The sequence below is a fragment of the Tyto alba genome, unplaced genomic scaffold (genome assembly GCF_018691265.1).
Source record: "Tyto alba isolate M040663 unplaced genomic scaffold, T.alba_DEE_v4.0 Super-Scaffold_2, whole genome shotgun sequence".
Taxonomy (NCBI): Eukaryota; Metazoa; Chordata; class Aves; order Strigiformes; family Tytonidae; genus Tyto; species Tyto alba.
In genome coordinates, this window is record NW_024881282.1 from 91,592,934 (window position 1) to 91,615,968 (window position 23,035).

General features: G+C 43.2%; 1 protein-coding gene across 11 annotated transcripts in view; it reads right to left on the reverse strand.

Moving 5' to 3' along the window:
* GOLGB1 (golgin B1) overlaps window positions 1–20,245 on the reverse strand; it is a 50,433-nt gene extending 30,188 nt beyond the window's left edge. Inside the window, exons 1-13 of one of the 11 annotated variants that reach the window (XM_033003701.2) lie at window positions 20,157–20,245; window positions 17,794–17,868; window positions 16,626–16,762; window positions 14,651–14,747; window positions 13,866–14,018; window positions 12,945–13,097; window positions 9,923–9,988; window positions 9,153–9,311; window positions 6,432–6,554; window positions 5,888–6,001; window positions 3,808–4,219; window positions 2,532–2,623; window positions 2,133–2,229 (exon numbers count right to left, since the gene is read on the reverse strand). In XM_033003701.2, coding sequence (XP_032859592.2) covers window positions 2,133–2,229; window positions 2,532–2,623; window positions 3,808–4,219; window positions 5,888–6,001; window positions 6,432–6,554; window positions 9,153–9,311; window positions 9,923–9,988; window positions 12,945–13,097; window positions 13,866–14,018; window positions 14,651–14,740 — 1,459 coding nt within the window. In that variant the 5' untranslated portion in view covers window positions 14,741–14,747; window positions 16,626–16,762; window positions 17,794–17,868; window positions 20,157–20,245. Of the gene's footprint in view, window positions 1–2,132; window positions 2,230–2,531; window positions 2,624–3,807; window positions 4,220–5,887; window positions 6,002–6,431; window positions 6,555–9,152; window positions 9,312–9,922; window positions 9,989–12,944; window positions 13,098–13,865; window positions 14,019–14,650; window positions 14,748–16,625; window positions 16,763–17,789; window positions 18,755–20,156 lie in introns of all 11 variants that reach the window. The other 10 variants (XM_033003702.2, XM_033003699.2, XM_033003700.2 and 7 more) reach the window with 10 other exon arrangements.
* Between the last annotated feature and the right edge of the window lie 2,790 nt (window positions 20,246–23,035).

Here is a 23,035-nt window from a genome sequence, read left to right on the forward strand (position 1 = left end):
AAAGATCCTTAAGATCAAGTCCAGCTGTTAACAGTAGTCTATTTTCTTAGTGTAGAGGGAAAAGTAGAAAAAAGTAAACTCAATGGTCTCTTGTGTAGCAGGGGAGACATTCAATCACCCAAAGAGCTGCTTCAAGAAAAGTTTATTTTTCACATGTCCATTTCATTTTTTGGTGTTTTTTTTTTTTTAAGAAACTACATCTTCCAGTGTTTCAAATGCTAAAAAATGTCAGTAACCAAGTGTTCAGCACACCCACTGGAAACAGAATTGCAACCAAAAAAGCTTGTTTTGAAGTAAACTTGCAGGTAAACATGCATTGGGAAAGATCTTTTAAGTAACATGACAGTGATGCTCTAAAAGTCACTGCATTTCTCAGGTGGAATTCCTTTCAGTTCAGGAAGGACCTGTTTTTCAAGAAAGCTGATCAAAGCCTTCCAGGTACATTTTGGATATAGTCAATCTTAATTCAGGGTATGGTATCAGAATAAAAGCTGGACTTCTGTAAGGCCTTTGATATGGTCCCCTTCAACATTCTTGCCACTAAATTGCAGAGATATGGGTTTGACAGGTGGACTGTTGGATAAGGAACTGGCTGGATGGCTGTGTGCAGAGTTACAGTCAGTGGCTCAATGTGCAAGCGGAAATCAGCAGTGAGTACTGTCCCTCAAGGGTCAATACTGGGACAAATACTATTTACTATCTTCATTCACAACACAGACAGTGGGATTGACTGCAGCCTCAGCAATCTTGCAGATGACACCAAGCTGAGTGGTGCAGTCGATTTGCTAGAGGGATGGGATGCCGTCCAGAAGGCCGTTGACAGGCTAGAGAGGTATGCCCACGTAAACCTCATGAAGTTCAACAAGGCCAAGTGCAAGGTCTGGCGCATGGGTCGAGGCAATCCCAAGCACAGATACAGGCTGGGCGAGGAGTGGACTGAGAGCAGCCCTGTGGAGAATGACTTGGGTGTACTGGTGGATGAAAAATTGAATACAAGCCAGCAATGTGCGCTCACAGCTCAGAAAGCCAACCATATCCTGGGCTGCATCAAAAGAAGCAGGTCAAGGGAGGTGATTCTCACCCTTTACTCTCGTGAGACCCCACCTGGAGTACTCCATTCAGCTCTGGGGCTCCTAGTGTAAGAAAGGCATGGACCTGCTTGAGCGGGTCCAGGGGAGGGCCACAAAGATGGTCAGTGGGGCTGAAGCATCTCTCGTATGAAGACAGGCTGAGAGAGTTGGGGGTGTTCAGGCTGGAGAAAGCTACGGGTGAGACCTTATATCAGCCTTCCAGTACTTAAAGGGGCTACAGGAAAGATGGGAGGGACTCTTTATCAGGGAGTTGTGAGGGTAGGACGAGGGCTAATGGTTTTAAACTGTAGACTAAATAAAAGGAACCAATTCTTTACTGTGAGGATGGTGAGACACTGAAACAGGTTACCCAGAAAAGCTGTGGCTGCCCCCTCCCTGGAAGGGTTCAAGGTCATGTTAGATGGAGCTTTGAGCAATCTACCTGGTCTAGTGGAAGGTGTCCCTGCCCATAGCAGGGGGGTTGAAACTCAATGATCTTTAAGGTCTTTTCAAACCCAAACCATTCTATGATTCTATTCATTGAGCTATCGCAATGACATTAACCTTGGTGCCCTTTTCTGGAAAAGGCTGCAACCACACAATATTACCATCCTTGCCTTCATCCTAGCTTTTTCATGTCTTCTCCATGTTCTTTACACTTATCACCATAGATCATAGATGCAGGAACATGAAGCACATGAGATACAGTCAGCAAGTTCAACCCACTCTGTCTCATGGGCAAAACACCAACCATCGCTTCATACCACAAGACAACCCCATGCAGGCAGGTGTATGATGCACATCCCAGTCTTTAATAATTCCAGATGGCTTAATTATTTGTTTGTGTCATTCTGTTCACTACCTGAGATTGAAAAAGTTCCTTTTCCCCTTAGAATTGGATTCTGCTTTAACAACTGGAAAGGATTATATAGTATTTTTGAAGATTTTGGCAAGGAAAGCATAATGAACCAGTAACCACAGACACGTTTATCATCTAAAAATAGGCAAAAATAATTCTTAAATAATTTCAGAATATTAAAATATTTAAGATAATAATACCACCTTCAGTCTTCTGTCTTTCCAAGTTTTCTGTGGGTAGAAGTAAAGTCCCATTCCGATCTTCCTGATCTATTGTTTTTTCCTGTGAAGTTGTTTCATCCTGTTTAAACATAGTATGGAAGGGAAAAAGATAAATTCCTATACAGCTTATACAAACACATTAGTCTTTGATCTTTCAGTTAACCTTTTAACAAATCAAGTGGCAACTTTTAAATGACTCAAATTGATTCCTATTTCGTCCCACACTTCCATAGTCATAACATGCCTGTCCCTCAGCTGAGAGAAACCATAAGAGCCTTTCTCAAGCAATATATTATAAAAAAAGAATGCCAAATATTTAATTCAGTTTCAGTTCCCCAACATACGGGAAAATTTTAGGAGACTCATATGAAAAGATCATACCTGTTTCTTCAGTTCAGATGCCTGCACTACTGACTGGGATTTCAGCTCCTTCTGACAGCGGACAAATTCTTCAGATTTCTGTATAAGTTCATCTAATGGAGTGTGGAAAAAAGGGGAGTTAAGGTGTGTTCTTGCCTTTTTTGCTGAAATGCATCCAGTTTACATGTATGCACAACAGTATACGAGATCCCTTATCTCTCTCTCACTGCTTCAGTTTTGGGCCATAAAGGAGCTGGAAGAAAATCAATCTGAAGTAATAGCTTGAGGCAAGATCAGTGTTATTAGTTCCAATACAAGCCTACAGAGAAAAGGGTACAGTCTGCTTTCCTTGTTTGTTTTACTTATAATTTCAATAGGAATTCAGACTCTGAAGAACGTGGTACATCTAAAAAGAACTTGCAAAATCCAACAAGTTATTAAAATTAATTATAAAAAATACACCTGGCTCAAGAAATCCATAAGCCTCAAAAGATTATAGGTTGGGACAGTACACAAATGTTGTGGTTTAACCCCAGCTAGCAATTAAGCAACACACAGCCACTTGCTTACTCTGCCCCTACCCTGCAATGGGATGGGGGAGAGAATCAGAAAAAAAAAAAAAAGTAAAACTCACCAGTAAAGGAAGGGAAGATAATAATAGAATATACAAAACAAGTGATGCACAACACAATTTTGCTCACCACCTGCTGACCTCTGCCTAGTCAATCTCCGAGTCACAGTGTCCCCCAGACAACTCCCCCCGGTTTATATACTGGGCATGATGTCATATGGTATGGAATACTCCTTTGCCTTGTTAAGGTCAGCTGTCCTTGCTGTGTCCAGCTTCTTGTGCATTCTCAGCCTCTGCTGGCAGAGCAGTATGAGAAGTCCTGGACTTAGTATAATCACTGCTTAGCAACAACTAATATATCAGTGTGTTATCAACATTACTCTCATCCTAAATCCAAAACACAGCACTGTACCAGTTTCTAGGAAGACAATTAACTTTATCCCAGTCAAAACCAGGACGACAAGGAAAACGCCATATATGCTGCCCTACTCTTATGCTCCTCCTTTTGCAACTGTCTTTGGTCACTGCCAAAGACGGAAAGGTGAGATCACACTAGAGAGACCTTTATTTTGATACAGTACAACCACTCCAATGTTCCTATGCAATTAGGAATTGTTATACCAAGACTTTCTTATGAACTATTATAAAAACAAAGCCAAATAAAGGCAACCCAGTGATCCTAAGGCTCTTGAGAACCTGCTTCACCAAACTGCTGTGCTTGCTCACCCTGTAGTTTCTGTATTGTAGCACTGTTTTCGGCAGACAACATCAACAGCCGGTCAATGTCCTGCTTCAGCTGATCATTTTCAGCTACAAGGGCAGCATGGCTAGACTGCAGCTCTTCCTCAGCCACCTTCAGACAACCGATCTGCAGGTTTTTCTCTTCCACCTCCAGACTTTGTTCCTGCTCCAGGTCTTTATACTTCACCTCTAATTCAGCTTGTGTTCTTCTGGCCTCTGCCAGATGTTCCGAGAGACGCTGTACCTCCTCCTGCAAGCGATGGGAGGACAGCTTCCTCTCAGCTAATTCCAGTTCCATCTTCTCTCTGAGATCCTGAGACTCTTGCCTCTCTGCATCTAGCACATCCCTCAGAGAGCTTAGATCCATTTCCATCTTCTGGCACTGATCTCGGAGTGACTGTAAAAGGATATGGAAATGAATTTAACTCTCAACTAGTTCAATACATTGCCAAATTAAAGCACCTGAATTATATTTTAAAATTGCCATTAGATCCTTTTCAAATATCTAAGTAGCAGAAAGGAGTAAATAAACATGACGGAAATCTCAATTTGTTAAAAAGAAACGGTCCTACTATTTGCAAATTTCAAGAAAGCAATGCTGGGAGAAACAACTCTCAATTTTGTTAAAGAAAGTCTTACTTTAGAGCAGGGGAACGTAGAGGAAGGAAACAATAGAACAGTGGCCAGGAGTTCTCATTTACAGGAAAGAAAGCTTCCCAAAAAGGGGAGGAAGGACCACCACAAAAGAGGGTACAGGGTACAATTAAAAAACAGAACAAAAGTGTATATGTGAAAGGGGGTCAAAAATGCTGGAATAGGAAACTGGAGGTAACAGAGTGCTCCACACAGTGCCCACTGCTTCACGAAAGATCCCAGAAAGCTGGCTGACACTGACCAGAGATTTGAGACAACCAGGGAACATAAACAGACCCTACACTTGCCAGAATTCCTTTTATCAAATTTCCTCCTCCTGGAGCTGCGGATGGTCAACATAGGAAGAGGTTGATGAGGAGCTCCCTTTACGGGTAGGAAGAGAAGCTTCAAGCACATGGCCTCAAGCTTACATGTGTACCAAGGTCTCCCTCTGACCATAGAATGTGCATTAGGGGAGTCACAGACACAGAGGAGGTGTCAGGGGAACCCATCAACCATGCCATGAAGATATCCATGCTGACACTCCATGAAACACCCTGGTGAGCAATGTAATCAGTAGTGATCACAGGTCAGCTCACTGAAATTCTTCACCTCTTCCTGGTGGTAAAAGGTCACACCACTGTGCCTGGCTGGGGCACATGGAGAAAGAAAACAGAGTGGTGCATAAGCGTGTAAAAGTTATAAAAACGAGGCTCAGCACTAGATTGGCTGGAGATTGTGCAGCCTGCTAACATGAGACTGTTATATAACAGTGTAAGTCTCTTCTAAAGGGATGGAGAATTATTTTCAGAAGTTCAGATATTGGAAAAAAATTAAAAATACACCCATCCCGTATCTGCAAACAAGCCTTTTAAGAGACTGCATATTAAACCCTGTCTCAAGGGCACATGTATATATAGTCATATATGCACAGACTTGACCTCATTCTTTTCACGCTCCAAAATGTTTGAGAGCCAATACCACTCCAGAAGCTGTGTCATCATATCACCACGTTCTCAGCAAGACATACCAAAGAATATTTGTCGGTGCTCTGATTTGGCCTGGATACTGCAGTCCAGAAACAGTGTAGCTACAGCAGCACTGTTAGTCACTTTCTTCGTAGGCATGAACGTACCACCCAGCAGCATGGAATATGGATAGATTTTTGTCCCTGTCTACCTGCCCAGAACTTGGGTCACTAGAGATAGTTGCTGCAGTATCCCTATCCCTGTTGTTTGGCTGCACCTACTATAAACCATGAATACAGACCCACAGTTCTAAAACCTGATCTGAGGGAGACCTTCCAGCTGATTTCATGCTGGAAATCTGGTGGCAGAAATAAGATAATCTGGTAACTTCCGAGCTACTGACAAAGGCCCCATCCACCACTTACACATAAGAGTAAGGCAATAAGCAAAGCATGAAAAGGTACCTGATTTTGTTGTTCAGCAGTTTGTAATTCCTGCTGCAGCAGTTCTACCACCTGAGTTCGTCCTAGCAGAGCTGCTTCCTGCTCCTCTAGCTTTCTCTGAAGTGTACGCAGGTTCTGTGAGACAGAGTGCTATACCAGTATCTGGGAGGCTAACACAAGAAGGCCAGATTTCCTGGTTTGACCCATACACTTAGTTTTCATAACACAGTTACTTTAATAGCCTGAATAACTTTATCTTTGTTGACACTTATTCTGGAGTCCTGGTGCAGTAGAAAGAGCTTAACATTGTTTCACAAATAGGGAACTGGAGCACAATAATTTAATACTTTAACTGTTCTTTCTTTTCAATTGATAGCAAATCAGCAGACTGAAGCTAGGACTCTGAAAGTCAAAACTAGCATCCCAAAAAATCCCAAACAATCAAACCGTATCTCTTCTCACTCCTGAGTTACTTTGATGAGAACTGCTCTCTCAGGGTGTCTTCAGACTGGTAAAATTTATTTTCCTGTGTCCTCCCATAGTAAGATTATTATATCAAATATACCTGCTGCATTTCTACTTCCAGAACTGACCGGGCCGCTATCTTGAGCAATTCAGCTTGATGCTGGTGAACCTGCTCTTCCAGGAGAGCTTCCTTCTCCTGAACCACTCCTTGCAAGGAGCTCAGCTGAAAGCATAAACCACAAAATAATAATAAAAAAAAAAAAACCAAACCCAAAATCAGAACAACAAAACAAGGTTATGAGCTTAACAGACATACAGGCTTGCTTTCAATATGCACCAGCATATTGTATGTGTGATGAGGTCTTCAGCTTAACAATCCTATATGTCACCTCAGTCAAATAGCATCTTTATCCTACTAATACATATATATTAACTGATATTATTTCAGATCCCAGAAAGCAAACCCCATAGAATTTAATCTACAGATATGCAGAATGCTAATAGATATGATTAGTATATAATTACGAGTTCATAAAAATTCTGGGTTTTTATTTGCGTAGGATGCAGCCTAATTCACAGATCAAAAGCTAAATCTGTAATTCGGAGTATTAACAGAAAGCTTTCCATAAATAAATACAATGTAACATAACAGCTGTTACAGTGCATGATAAAAAGCTGCTCTGCACATCCACAAGTAGACCACAGGCAATGGCAGGTCTGGGAGGTGAAAGAATACTCTGTCCCATATACTCCAAAGCCTATCACAGAACAGCAATGACAGGCAGGGAAGAACGCGAATTCTGACTCTGGAGGAAGGGCCCGCCCTGTCCAGGCCCTTGCAGGGAATGTTCCCCCTCCTCCTCAGAGAACCATCAGTCCCATCGTCCAAGTGTGAAACCCATTAAGATGACGTAAATGTTGAGCGCCTTTTGCATCAAGTTACTGCCTAGGGGTACAGAATGTATCATGGGACACAGGTGAAGGGCATTTTGGAATTGCAAAGATTTATGGAATGTTTAGAGCAAGAACCAAAGGCAGGGAAATGGATGGATCTAGGTGATTTGGGGAGCCACAAAAATTAAAAAATACAGGGAAAAGGAATTAAAAAGGGCCAGCGGTATAAACAGTGACCACTCAATATGCTTGTCTGGCCATGCCCTGCACCTGGTTGGTAGTCTGTCTCGTCTTCTCACTAAACACCACTTCTAACTCTTTCATTGTGGGAAAGGGTCTCTCTTTGGTGTACGTTTGTGTGTGTATGGAGGGTCTGAGTGCCAGTAACCAGAATCAAACTGTGGGTCAAAGGGCCTGTGTGTCCACTGTGCCAACAACTGAAGAGATTAGAGCAAGTGAACGTAAGTGCCAGCAACTGCAGTGGGACCACGGGTCAGAGGGCCTGTGTGTACACGGTGCCAGAAACTGAACACCTGTGAGTGTGCAAGTGAATGCATGATTACTAGGAAGTATCAAGCTGGACTAGCTGGCAAGTAGATAAAGTAGCCTGGGAGCCAGGATAAAGGGGGGATGGTGCCAAAGGGTAAGACCACAGGCAGACTTGGCTACTGGATGGACCAGGGGAGTTCTGGCCAGCTGCGAGAAACCACAGGGTCTTTGGGGTCTCTAAGGACGAGACTTGCTTTTGTGTATACGTGAACCTCTAAGTGAGCCGGCTACTAGAGAGACCAGGAGAGTTCTGGTCAGCTGTGTGCATATGCATGCCTGCGTGTCTCTAAGAGTGAGAACAGAGTGAGGTTGGCTACCAGAGGGACAAGGAGAATACCAGTCGGGGGTGTGTGTGTGTGTGTGTGTGTGTGTGTCTATGTATCTCTAAGGATAAGACTACAGGAGGCTGGCTACTGAAGGGGACAGGGGAGCTCTGGTCAGGTGTGGTAGTGGTTGAGGTGTATGCATGCATGCGTGCACCAATGCACACATTTTTCTAAAAGCAAGCCAGCACAGCGGGGTTGGCTATTGGAGTGACCTGGGGAGTTCCAGCCAGCTCTGTGCACATGTGTGTATGAGTGATAAGTCTGTACCAGCAGCTGGAGTGGAACTGTGGGCCCTGAGACTTTGCATGTCCACATGCCAGCAACTGGGGAGACCTGAATCCAGGGGTCAGTTACTGGGCAGACTGAGTGTCTAAGCACATCTGTTGGCAAGATCCACAATGTACATCTGTATATATTCTTCCTGTTATTTCAGCTGAGCTGCCATTGAGGGAACAGGGTGAGGCTGTTGTTGCCACTGTTTGTGCTTCTGTGAGTACTGGGTGCTTCTGTCTGTTATCTATGTGGCTGGCCACCTATATACGTTTACAGGAGTTGTACATGCACACCTGCTAGGAACACATTCTCAGCCATACTATTGGCTAGACTAGGGGGCATGGAGCTTTGGCAACCTTGCCTGGCAGGCTGCAGGATTTAGCCATATTCCCTAGCAGCAACATGTCCTCGGGAACAGCTGTCTCTCTTCAATTCTCCAGTGACGAGATGCATGAGAATGGTTCAAAGTTGCATCAGGGGAGGTTCAGACTTGACATTAGGAAACATTTCTTTACCAAGTGGGTGGTCACATACCAAGAACAGGCTTCCTGGAGAGGTGATCAATGGCCCAAGTTTGTCAGTGTCTAAGAGGCATTCGGACAATGCTCTTAATAATATGCTTTAACTTCTGGTCAGCCCTCAAGTGGTCAGGCAGTTGGACTAGATGATCACTGTAGGTGCCTTCCAGCTGAACTATTCTATTCTATCATGCTAGTGTAAGTGGTGGGGTGGGAAACAGACACACACACAGACTGATGAATAGAAAAAATTTTATGTACCTGTGTTGCATATTTGATTTCAGCATCTTTCAGAGTCACTTTGGCTACAGCCAGCTGTTCCTTCAGATCCTGAACAGTCTCCTCTTGCTCCCTAAGCTGCTCTTTTAGTGCTTCAGCTTCCTCTCTATGCCCTTCACTCGTATTTTTGTTATTCTGACACTGCAAGAGGAAAGAAGTGGGAAGAAAAGAAACAGAAGAAAGTAAATTGATCATTATTACTGGTCAATTAAAAAAAATAATAATTAGAAAGGTACTGTGCTCTTATGCAGTAACTATTTTCCCTATTTCTGTCTAGATATTCGCAAGATGTCCTTAATTAGGAAGTGTCAAATCAGTTTGGAATGGCTAATTATCCATGAACACTTACCATATAAACTAAGGTGAAACATACTGTTAAATAAGCTATAATACACATACTACGATGTGACCACTTTGATTTGTGAGGCTTTTAAATTTAATATATTTATCTAAGACCAGAAATGAAACATTTCTAAATTAGAAATAGAAGAATATTCTCCACTTGACAAAGGGGCAGACATTAAACATTCTAGATTACAGAAAATGCCCATGGGAATTCTCTTTAGACTAAAGGGATTGATAGCAGTGAAGCTGTTTGAAATAAGCTAAGGGAACATGTAAACAATCATCAGTTCTACTCCACTCTGAGGCACTAAAATCCTCTGTTTACGACCATGAAATTTAAATTCGGACAACATTTCACATAAAATGTCCTCAGGCTATGTCTATTTAGACATACTAGCATACTACACCTGCAGTCTTTGTCTCTCAAAGATCATCTGTATGGCAGGCAATTCTCCAGTACCACGGTTATACACCTACTTAACACAGAGTAAGGTATTAGGTCCAGCATATGAACACTGTCACTGAGAAGCAGGAAAAACATCCTCATATTGTTATCGTCTCAGCACTCCCAACTTCAAGCACTTAGTGCTGGGCATTTTTGACTGAATATATACAGAATGTATCTCTCTCCCTCTCCTTGTTACAGGTATTGGATCAAAGATCACCAACAGCATATGGAGTCTACAGAGTATTTATGTCCTTTAAACCCATTCTGAAAAAATTATAAATTTAAAGAAGGACTTACAGGTCAGTGGAGTAAGTATAAGTAAGAAGCTACTGTTCCTCAAAAGATGTGTCACCTACAGAGAAGGTCTTTGGAAGCAGACAGAATAGACAGAGAAGGAAAGCTTTAATTGCACTTAAGCTTAGACCAGGGTAAAAAAAGAAACAACAGAAGTGCAGGAAGCTTTAAGGAGACAGGGATATACATAATTTACAATGCTGAGGCAAAGCAGTTTCTAGGGGAGAAACATGGGTGGATTAGTTTGCTTACTTGGGATTAGCTTTCAGGATTCATATTTATAGTTGGATTTGGAAAAGCTTCTGACAAAGTCCCTGCATACTGGACACTACATGAAGTACCACAATTAAGGACAGCAGCACAGCCATAAAGCTCCCAGAGCTCAAGCTTTCAAATATCATGTTTTTCTGAAATGTATAAATTCTTATATCTGAACAAAATTTGTGTTTACCCCCTTTCAAAGTTTAAGAGGAGATTCAATTGTTCTGTATACAAATACCAACTACTTAATAGAAAGATATATTGATATTTTGATTCGCCTGAAAATGATGCACTCTTGTTAAAAACCCAGAAAGTAATAGTGGCAACTAGATTTTTAAAATACACCCTTACCATGAGGATCCCAACATGGAGAGGAAAAAAAAGCCCTTTGCTATACTTATCCCTCATGATTTTCAAAAGGAACCACTAATGTTCAATATCTCAGCATGATATGCGACCCTAACCTGAATTTTTCATCTTCAAATGACAGGTATCTATCTAAGAAATATCACCATTATTCAAGACAGCATCTACTCGGGGAAATAATTATAAATAAAAGAATCTGTAGCTTCTCAGTAGGTCCAACCTTACAAGAAAGTATCTAGAAAGTGCCTTGTGGGTCAACTACATAATACCGCAGGTAGGTGCCCTAACATAATTTCTCTGAAATGGTGTCCTAACCTAAAACAAATAAGGCTCTGGTCCACATCTTTTTCACTGGAGACTGTAGCAAGACTTCATTCCTCTAATTAGAAGGCCATTTTTCTTAATGGCTAATTTATAACCATCCATTCACCTTTCAGTATTGTCCTTTCACTTTAACAGTTCTCCCACTTTCTTGGTGCTTACCTTCCTCATACAACTCTAGAAAGAAATGACATTTCCTCTCTGCCTTTGGTTGACTAAATAGCCAAGCTATTTTGAGTGTCTAGTAACAGCAGCTACTAAGACAATGGGAGAATGAAAAGTCTTTTGCTGCTCTCAGAATTTACCCTTCCTAATTCCAAGTAAACAGAACATGACAACACTCCACATGGGGCCTTGCCACTCAGTACAATAGCTGGAAGGATAACTGTTTGCCTTATATAAAAAAAGAGCAGGCCTCGTTTTAAACTCTACATCACACTGATCAACTGATAATAATCTTTCTCTCATTTTTGCCTTCTTTAACAGATAAATTTGAATTTTGAAGCAAGAACACTCAGTCCATAATAGCAAGTCTACACAAATGAAAGTAACAGCACACAGGTCTACACATGCTACATAAGAGTAAGCTAAAAAAAGCCTCAGCAGCAGGACAGCAATTTGAAGTGACATAGCCAAACAGATTCTAGAGCCTTCACTGTCTTCTACAGACGGGTGATTTTTTTCATGGCCTTGCAGTATAGAATGGCAGGATACCACAAGTGCTTGATCTCGCACTTGTTAAGTTTTGCTTTATTTTCATATTATGTCAATCCTCAAAATCATCCAATTCTTTCCATATGAAAATCAAATGCTTCTTTGCATTGAGAAAGATTCTCAACATTGTATTGTAAAGTGAATTACAGTAGCACATTTCTATGATTTTATTATTCCAATCAAAAATAGTAATCACAAGTCACGGAACCAATCTTTATTCCATTAATAGCCACCTCTCACACTCACCCTTTAACGTTTCCTATGATCTTTGTTTTTCTGCAGTGTTTCAAATAACCCTTATCTTCTCTGGCTTAATGAACATCATCTGATGTCCTGCAATCTGTTTGGACTTCTATCACATTTCTTTTGCCTAATATTACTACTTTTAAAGAAAAGTATGTGGTCAGCAGAGCAATTTTAATTTTTCAAAAATTACCAGCTCAAATGGGAGTTTATAGGTAGCAGCTAATAGCTTCTTTAGTGTCTTGGTACGGGACACTTTCCCCTAACTTTTTACCTAGCTTTACACAATTATAGCTTGTTAACCATAAAGCTTTGTGCTGGCACAAGAGGCTACGTGGCTGGGGAAAAAAAAAAAAAAAAAATTTACATTGAAGTTACTGCCTTTCAGTTTTAACGATCTCCTTACCTCCTTCTTCTTGTATTTCACACAACCTTGCCTCTCCTTTGCTTTACTCATATAACAGATAACTTTTTGAAATTTACAACCCAGATAGACGTGTATTTCTGCAGGAAAGAACTTAGCTACAACAGATTACTGAAGGTATGCAAAGTAAAACTGGCCCATACCCTTGAGGAGATGAAGTTCTGCACTCAAAGTGCATCTGCAGTACAAGGAAGCTGAACAAATTGGCTTCCTACAGCATAGACATCCTTGCTGGACCTACGAATGTCCTGCTAACAAGAGAGGTAAGGACCTGCTAGCTCACTGGGACCTGAAATATTGAGTGGCGTCAGATTATCAGTAGAGGATAACATCTTTTAAGTAGCCCTGTTCTCCCAACCTTGGGACACACTTGCTCTTCTGATAAGGTCTGTGCAGGCAGTGGCGATCCTTTCTCTGTCAGCTCCTCAATGCGTTTGTTCAGAGAGGCCAGCTTGGCTTTGGCCTGAAGTTTAAGCTTCATCAGCTTAGCATCTGCAGCCTCTCGCTCTTCCTGTAAAAGAAGGATACAAACTGACTGCACTTAAAATTCCAGTGCTATGACCCTGAAAGCACCACTTGGAAAAGTTATATAATTTGTCAGTCTGACATTCTTTGTCCAAACCTGCTACCCCGGTAACAGTGCTAATTAAAACACACTGAGGAAACAAATTTGCTCTGAAACACTATACACAGCAAAACAGTTAGCTTCTGCTCTAGTACTTTCTCTTCAAGGGATATAGATCACTCAAGGGACTTCTCCTAGCAGTTAGTACAAACTCACTTTGACTTCTTCTACTATACACAGTTCCTCAACACTGTCTCAAGTAACTGCACTTTCTCTCGTGTCACACTTAAGGGTATGAGATATGTATCCTTGGTTACATGCCATAAAACCACTGGACTTCTGGGTGACGGCAGCACAGCCTACTCTGTCTCAAACACTCTGAAGTGGGGAAAGAAAAACATCACACAGAAAATATTAGTATTTATTAGAGCCATTAGGATCCTGCATGGGCCTTGAGGAGCTCTGAGACAAAACGCTACATAACTTGGATGTAATTTATCTACTAAAGGAATCAATCCTAAGCAAAATGACCAGAAGCTATCCCACATCTCTTGGGTTACTGTCCGTTCTTTGGATTCCAATAATTCTCTGGAATTGATGCATTGAGTAGTGCAGATGTCTCAAATGTTCAAAAGAAACCAGAGACTGGCTTGCACAGAAAGCTGAAGCCGCATTTTATTCTCACTTCCAGGTCCTGAGTGAAAGAAATTATACCTTGAGTACAGTTTCTTTTTGCTGGAGCAGGGCATCCTTTTCTCGGATCAAATCCTTCAGCTGTACCACTAGTTCTTCTGTTTGGGCTAGGCGTTCCAATAGTTCCTCAGGTGCCTCCTCCATGCTTTCTGCTTCTGGCTCTAAAGCTTGTACCTGAAACAGCGAAACAACTGCTCTGGAGGAAAAAATTCTGAACACACTGCAGCATAGCATTCAAATGATAATTTCAGCTTCACTCCTAAATGCTGCGCTCTGATGCTTGCAAACAGTTCATGTAGCCCATAGAACTATACAAAATTAGGTGAAACCAAGAGGAAAGCTTAGGATACCCATGAGCCAATACACAAAAAAGAACACCTTTGCTGAAGACAACATGAGCAAATCTGAAATGAGTGGTAGTGGAGAGACTCTACCACTCACACACTATCCACTGTCTCAAATACCAAAGGGCAACACACAGATCAAGCCTCCCACTGTCACCCAATCATGCAGAGCTCCCCCTTTTGCTACACAGAATCATTAGTATCCTTAAAAGTCTTTCTTCACCCTAATTCTAGTTTGTTTTCTATGATCACCTTGAGACGTGGAAACTGAAGAGATTATGTTCTGTACAACAAAAGTGCTAACACAGAGGTCAGGAATATAGAAGCAGAGTAGAATGACAGCTTAGTCTACTTCTCAGCAGTGAAGGAAGAGGAAACAGCTCTCACTGCAGTCAAATGAATCACACTCCCCAAAATAACTCTCTATGAAATTCAAAAGTCTTCAGATAACACTATACTTACAGCAATAGAGGATTCACTAACTGCATCTCCATCACCACCTGACAGCTCTTGTAAAACAGTACTTGCTAAACCTGACAAACGGCTCAGCATCTTCAGCCTAAAACAAAACAAAGAGTCAGAATACTCTTTGTTATTTGTTATTATAACTTGTTATACAGCTACAGAGTCAAAACTGCTAAGGAGAGTAAGCATCCCTTCATACTGATCTCTAACGCTGCAGAAGTGACCAGGCTTACAAGGAATACATCTCCTCTGCCAAGAGAGAAAAGACAAAGTAAAACCTCAGAAATAAAGAAAGATCATGTACATGGCCTCTAAATACATAAAAGAAAATTTCTGTTAATAAGTAATGTGAATGGTGAATTCAGCCCTGATGTTTGCTAAGTAGATACAAGTGTGTCACATTAGAGAGATGAGGAGACCTCTGCATGTCACATATGTGACAGGACAGGACCTTGACATAAGGGAATAGTCTGGAGAGGGCATGTATCCCCTGGTTGCTGCTTAGCCTACCTTCTTTCCTTTCCTTGAAATTCAGGAGCCAAACTGATCCAGCAAGTGGAGGTGAAGAACCAGAAAAATGGAGCAGTACCAGCCAGCAATACATAATTTGCCATTTTGGGGAGAGCGGCAGATTAAGCTCTCCATTATTAACCCAGACAAAGGGTTGCAATCCACCTCAGTAAGTTCACCAAATTCTAATGAGCAGCTGATAAGCAAAAGTATAGAGCTGCCAACCAGATGAACCTCAACAGGATAGAGAAACAGATGGATAGAAACATCATGAAGTTCAGAAAAAGACAAAAACAGAGCCCTACACCTGAGGTGGAACAAACATATGCACTACTACAGGCTGGGGACCAAACGGCTGTAAAACTGTGTTGCAGGAGACAACCTAGGGATGCTGGTGGATAAGCTCAACTTAAATCAGAAATCCACTTTCACAGAAGAGATGGTCAAATATATACCGAGTTGCATTAGTAAGACCAACCTGTAGTCAGCGGGTTGAGGGAAGCAATTATTCCTTTCTATTCAGCATTTTTAAGACTACATAGGAAGCTCAGTGTCCACTTTGAAGCTTACTGATACACAAAAATTACAGGGACAAACTGAAGCGAGTACAGCAGAAAGCCCCCAGGATGATTTGGGGTTAGATTACAAGACATACAGAGAGGCTAGGAATGCTAGGATTGTTCAGTCTTGAGAAGGGCTGTTAACAAGGGGGATATAATTACTGTCTTCCCTATAATTGTCTATTTGGTAGCCAGACACTTCTTAGGAAGTGCACAGCAGATGGACATGAGGCAGTGGACACAAGCTGCAGCCTAAAAGATCTCAATCAGAAAAAAAAAAAAATGCACAAGGAAGATGATAAAAAATATTGGAATAGGCTCATAGCAACCTGATCTAACTTTGAAGTTAGCCATGCTAAAAGCAGAGGGCTTGATCAAATTAAGTCCCAAGATCCCTTAAGACCTAAATCATTTGAGTATTCTGTGAAGAAAGATCACGTGACACTTGATGTATTTCTCAACAGAAAAGCTACATATCTGTCCCAACTGTAAGTCCATGCCTGTAAATGGCAAATAAAATTGTAAAAAGGTAAAAGAAGCTCTAATAGTGCAAACTGAAACTAGGCAAACTCACATTAGCCATAAGATCAAGTTTACATCACAATAATTAATCTCCATCAAATGGCATCTTTTAATATGACAAGATGTCCCTGTTTAGCTAGAAGTAGGCTTCTAATGCTGGCTACAATGATACACTAATTCCTGACCTCCTTCATCTTAGTAAGCAAATCTCTGCTCTTAGATTGCCACTTAAGCGTGGAAATATTGACAATGGAATGAACAGTCATGCATTATTTTTCTGCAGCAGTCAAACCCTCTAACCACCTAATTTTGCAGAAGTAGAAAAATGTCACAAGGTACATTAGAGTATCAACAACAGAAAAGAACATGTGAGCACCAACCTCTTTTATGCACCAAGTAGCTCATAGGTCTGCTTATTCAGTAGTAAAGAGGTTTCCAAGGCAGAGCAGTCATACACAGGTCTTTCACACCATTTTTTTTATCTCTCAGGTATGGACAGTTTGCATGAACCATGACTCTTAATGGAGAGGAAAAAAAAAAAAAAAAAAACATGAAAATAATTTATCCAACAGTAAAGAAATAAACCCATTCTTCATCCTACACAGTATACTTTGGGATTATTACAGTCAGTCATTTGCAATATACATCAGAAGCAAAAAAAGTCTTCCCTGTTTAGGAAACTGGATTTCTCCTGTTCTTGCAGAGACATGCCCTGGTTTCTTATGCTGTACGACATGAGCTTAGTCTCTTTAGCCTGCAGAATAAAATGCTCGAGAAGGATACCCCAATGAGGAATAGAACCTGCTGTTTTAGCAGTGGTAAAAGCACATTTTAGAAAGCAGTCATTCAAATGCAACAATGCCTTTCTGACTGTCAGCATTATTTGAAGAGGATGGATCTGATCTTCCAATTGAGCATTAGGAAGCTCGGTATATCTTCTTAAAGTCACAAATACACAATACGTGGTTGAGATGTGACATGAGGTAATAGAAGATAACATGATTTAGGACTGATAGAACCAATAGATTAGAATTATTAGAAGTGGTATTAGAAATAGGGAAAAAACTAGAATCTAGGGATCTGTAGGCACCCACTGTAACCAGAAATATGTATGGGGCTCAGCACATATCTGCATAATACAGGCATTACAATTTCAAGCACATGTACATGAAGTATGTTGAAAAAAGATTCCCTGGTCTTTGTCCAGGCTAGCTACATTAACCTGATACCAAACTCAAGCTAATATGCCTTGCTGGCCTTGGCTCACAGTTGGCCCCTTCAATATGCAAACAGAGGAACTAAGGCCTGTCTGCACCTAATTGCACAGTCATGGACTCTAATAACTTCAACTACAGTCTTATAGTTTCATGACTTTTGAACTCACTTTTAAATTATATTCTCAGGTGAGCTGAATATGGCAAGGGATGTGAAGGGGAATAAAAATTGTTTCTACAATTATATAAACAGCAAAAGGAAGCTCAGGGAAAATATGGGCCCACTGCTAAATGTGGCAGGGGCCCCGATCACAGAAAAGGCTGACGTACTCACTGTCTTCTTTCCCTCAGTTTTTAGTGGCAAGACCAGGCTTTGGGAATCAAAGTCCACCAACACCTGATGAAAAGTCTGGAGCAAAGAAGAGGAAGAGGACCAGGCTAGGGAGCACAAACCGGTCGTACACAAGTCCAGGGGCCTGACAGGATGTACCCAGAAGTGCAGATATCATTGCAGAATGCATCCTCAACAACTCCATAGCCGACACAAGACTGGAAGGAGCGGCTGATACCCCACAAATGGGTGTGCTTCCATGCAGAGGGACCTATACAGGCTGGGGAGATGGGCCAACAGGAACCTCATGATGTTCAACAAGGAGAAATGCAAATTCCTGCACCTGGAAAAGTATAACCCCATGTACCAGTACATGATGGAGACAGACTAGCTGGAAAGCATCTCTGCAGAGAAGAACATGGGGATCATGGTGGACAACAAGCTGACCATAAGCCATCAATGGCAAAGGCAAACAGCATGCTGGGCTGCATTAGGAGCGCTGCCAGGAGGAAGGTGATCCTTCCTCTCTATTCAGCACTGATGAGGTCACATCTGGAGTCCTGTGTCCAGTTCTGGGCTCCCCAGAACAAGAGAGGTGGGAACTTGTCAAAGCAAATTCAGTGAAGGACAACAAAAAGAAGGCTCAGGGAGGACCTTATCAGAGAAGTGAAGAGGTTAGAAGAAACCTCTGGAGGTCATCTGGTCCAACCTCCCTGCTCAAACAGGGCCACCTACAGCCAGTTACCCAGGACCATGTCCTGATAGCTTTGGAATATCCCCAAGGACAGAGGCTCTGCAACCTCTCTGGGCAACCTGTGCCAGTGCTCAGTAACCCACACACTAAAAAAAAGTGTTTCTTGATGTTCAGAGGGAATCTCCTGTGTTTCAGTTTGTGCTCAATGCCTCTCATCCTGTCAGTGTACACCCCTGTAAAGAGCCTGGCTCAGTCTTCTTTAAGCCTTCCCTGAGAACAAATCCACAAACAAGCATAAGTTTTAAATACTGTCTCAAAGCCAATAGTCCACACACAAGGTAGTAGCTGTCTTATGCATTAGTCTGAAGGACTTGTTGCAGGAATACCTTGGTGCTTGTACTTCCTACTCACTTCTGAGTTTATAGCAGGAAAGCATTATACAATGCTGGCCAATTTCCACATAAACAGAAGTGGACAAACACAAAAGGACAGAGGTTATTCTGTGTTCCACTGCCTCACCCAAATAAAGTAAACAGTACAGCTCTCAGAGAGGCAAGACTATGATTCTTCCAGAATCATACCGACTTTGGTATGGATTTCCATTTTTTTAATTAATAGCAGAACACAAAAGACCTGCACTGTGTTTATGATGTAAGTCAGTATAGTCTGTGTTCTGGCTGTAGTTGAAAATAATGTTTTGCTCAGCATTCCTATGACTAATGAACTTTTGCTCATGAGACTTTACTTTGAACACAAGGACTAACGGTGGTTTACTAGAAGAGGCTCCTTTACACTCCTATATATTTCCCTTACTAACCCAAACAGCCTAAGTCCATTACTAGTCATAGGACAGTCTGCATACAAGTAATAAGCAGTGCATAAACCCATGCATTTCTATCTCTAGGTATCAGCCAAAGGAAAGAAAGACTTAACAGTGTTTTCCCCTAATTTATCCTAAGTTTATTATACATAAGTTTAATTCTTTGCATTTCCCTTCCTTTAACGGAAACCAGGCATTGAAGGCATTGCTGCTGTACGCAAGCCCCGAACCAAACTTCTCAGGCTGTGCAGAGGGACTCTGAAAGGGATAAGGATCAAAGGAGAGTAACAGATCTTGATTGCTGCTGGCACCTGCAATCCCAGGCCTCAGGAGCTAGCAACAACCACCAAGGAACGGGGAAGACAACACTAATACAGCTACAGGAATGCGCGCTTGCCCCGCCAGTCCCACGGATTTACCGATGAGAGCTTTGGTGACTGCAACGCCTCCGGCGGGCCTCACAGGGAAGAAACCTTCCCAGAACGGGCTCAGCTGCCGAGGACATCTAGGCACCGCGGCCAGACCGCCGGCGAAAGGCGGCACGGTCGCAGCACAGACACCGGCGTGGTGGTTCCTGGCAGCACCACGGAGCCCGGGAGAGAGAGGACTGTCGCCAGTCCAGCCCGCCCCGCTGTTCCTCACTGCCCTGGACCCCAAGAAGCTGCGAACCCGCCCCGGTTCCTTGGGCCTGCCGGGCAGCAGGGCCGCTCCCACTGACGGTGGCAGCGGTATCGCAGAGCTGCACGGCGGAAGGAGCCGGGTCGGGACCATCGCCGAGATCCAGGCGACTGCGCCGACCCTGCGGACCGCACACAGCAGAAAAACAACACCGAGAAGTGGAGAAGCACTGACCTGCCGACGGCCCACACGCGCAGACCCCAGCAGCGGCTCCACTGCTGGAAAACCAATCCCGCCCCCAGCCACCTCAGCACCGGAACACGCCGCCGCGGCTTCCGGCTCCCGTGCGAGCCCGCCTGCTAGCGGAAGAACGGCCAATCATCTACGGAGACGCAAAGATAGACGTGATCGTCAGCTAATTGCAACGAAGCAGCCGCCTCGGCGCCATGCTCATCCTGCAACATGGCACAAAAACACCAATCCCGAGTAGGGCTCGGGGACCCGCCCAATAACAAGGAAGCAACCAATCAGCGAAGGCTGTCTGAGAAATAATTTCCGTGTGGGTGAGACGGTGGCGGTGCGTCCGTACGCGCGGTTGGATCGGGGTTGCCACGCTGCTGGGCAGCGACGTAAGTGCTGCAAAGTCCCAGAGTGGTTTGTGTTGGAAGGGACCTTTAAGGAACATCTAGTTCAACCCCGTTGCCCTGGGCAGGGACATCTCACTAGATCAGGTTGTTCAAAGTAATCGGACCTTGAACGCTTCTAGAGATGTCCAATCTAAACCTACCCTCGTTCAGTTTAAAACTGTTGTCCCTTGTCCTGTCACTACAGACATTGGTAAAATGTCTTCCTCCATCTTTATTCTAAGCACCCTTTATATACTGAAAGGCTGCAGTAAGGTCTCTGGAGCCTCCTCTGGGCTAAACGGCCCCACTTCTCACAGCCGTTCACAGGGGAGGTGTTCCCATCCTGACCGTTTCCATGGCCTCCTTTGGACCAGCACTAAGAAGTCCATGCGTTTCTTGTACTGGGGATCCCAGAGCTCTGGGTGGACACAGCACTCTGGGTGGGGTCTCACCTGAGTGGAGTATAGGATGAGAATCATCTTCCTCAACCTGCTGGCCACGCTGCTCTTGATGCAGCCCGGGATACGGTTGACTTTCTGGGCCGTGAACACACATTGCTGGCTCCTGTATAATTCGTTTACCAGTATCCCCAAGTCATTTCCCTCATGCCTCCTCTCAATCCATTCAGCTCCTAGTCTGTATTGATACTGGGGATTGCCCCAACCCAGGTGTAAGGCCTTGCACTTGGCTTTTTTGAACTTCATTAATTTAATGAAGACTTCATGAATTCTGAGAAACACGTTCTCCCTCGCCTCCCAGCTGTCTTCATGTACGTTAGCATATAGATTTAAATGCACTCATATTCCTGCTTCTGATGTGACTGCGTAGTTGTGTCATAGGGTAGTGCTATAGGCTCTGTACTGAGTTTAGAAGGCCTCAGGACTAAGGCTTGCCAGACCTGCTCTGAGTTTTTCATGGCCTTCCTGCAGCTTTGTTTCACTTGGTTTAGCTGTGAGAGCAATTTATTATCAGGTACCTATGGCTAATATAATTTACTTATTTATACTTGTGTGGTACAACATTGGTTTTATATAGGTAGTATTAGCAAGCAGTTATTCTAGGTATAATATTTACAATTCTAACACAATGATGTAGAGTAGAGAACTACAGGCCTGGTAAAACAGCTGAGGTCTTGAGAAGTAGAGAGGCAGAATTTGGCGTAGAGAAGAACAGACCTGGGATGATAAGAGATGGGGCACAGTCTATCTTCTGGACTAATAAATAACTAGCTAATGACTTTGTCTCAGTCTTTAGTAGTAGGACCAGTTGTTCCCCAGATCCCCAGTCCCCTGAGCTGGAAGACAAGGTCGGGAGCAGAATGAAGTCCCAGTAATCTAACGGGAGATGATTAGTGACCTGCTACACCACTTAGACACACACAAGTCTATAGGGCTGGATGACATCCATCCAAGGGTACTGAGGGACCTGTCAGAAGATCTCAGCAAGCCACTTTCAATCATTTATCAGCAGTCCTGCTTAACTGGAGGGGTGACAGTTGACTGGAAGTTAACAAATGTGTTGCCCATCTACAAGAAGGGCCAGAAAGAGGATCCAGGGAACTACGGGCCTGTTAGCCTGACCTCGGTGCCAGGGAGGGTTATGAAGCACATATAGGACAACCAGGTGATCAGGCTCAGTCAGCATGGGTTTATGAGAAGCAGGTCCTGCTTGACTAACCCGATCTCATTCAATGACAAGGTGACCCACTCAGTTGATGAGAGAGAGGCTGCAGATGTTGTCTACCTGGACTTTAGTAAAGCTTTTGACACTGTTTCTCACAGCATTCCCCTGGAGAAAATGGCTGCTCATGGCCTGGACGGGCTTACTCTTTGCTGAGTAAAAAAACTGGATGAATGGCCCAGCCCAAAGAGTGGTGGTGAGTGGAGTTAAATCCACTTGGCAGCCAGTCACGGGTGGAGTTCCCCAGAGCTCAGTACTAGGGCCAGTTCTGTTTGATATTTTTACCAGTGTTCTAGACAAGGGAATCAAACGCACCTTCAGTAAGTCCTCAGACAACACCAAGTTCATTGGGAATGTTGATCTGCTTGAGGGTAGGAAGGCTCTACAGAGGGATCTGGACAAGTGGATCAGTGGGCCGAGACCAACTGTACGAGGTTCCACAAGGCTCAGTGCCGGGTCCTGCACTTGGGTCACAACAACCCCACTCAACACTACAGGCTTGGGGAAGAGTGGTTGGAAAGCTGCCTGGCAGAAAAGGACCTTGAGCTCGTTGGTTGACAGCCAGCAGAATATGAGCCAGCATTGTGCCCAGGTGGCCAAGGCGGCCAACAGCATCCTGGCTTCGTGTCAGAAACAGTGTGGCCAGCAGGACTAGGGAAGTGATTGTCCCCCTAGGGGAAGTGATTGTCCCCCTAGGGGAAGTGATTGTCCCCCTATACTCAGCACTGGTGAGGCTGCTCCTCAAGTACTGTGTTCAATTTTGGGCCCCTCACAACAAGAAAGACATTGAGGTGCTGGGGTGTGTCC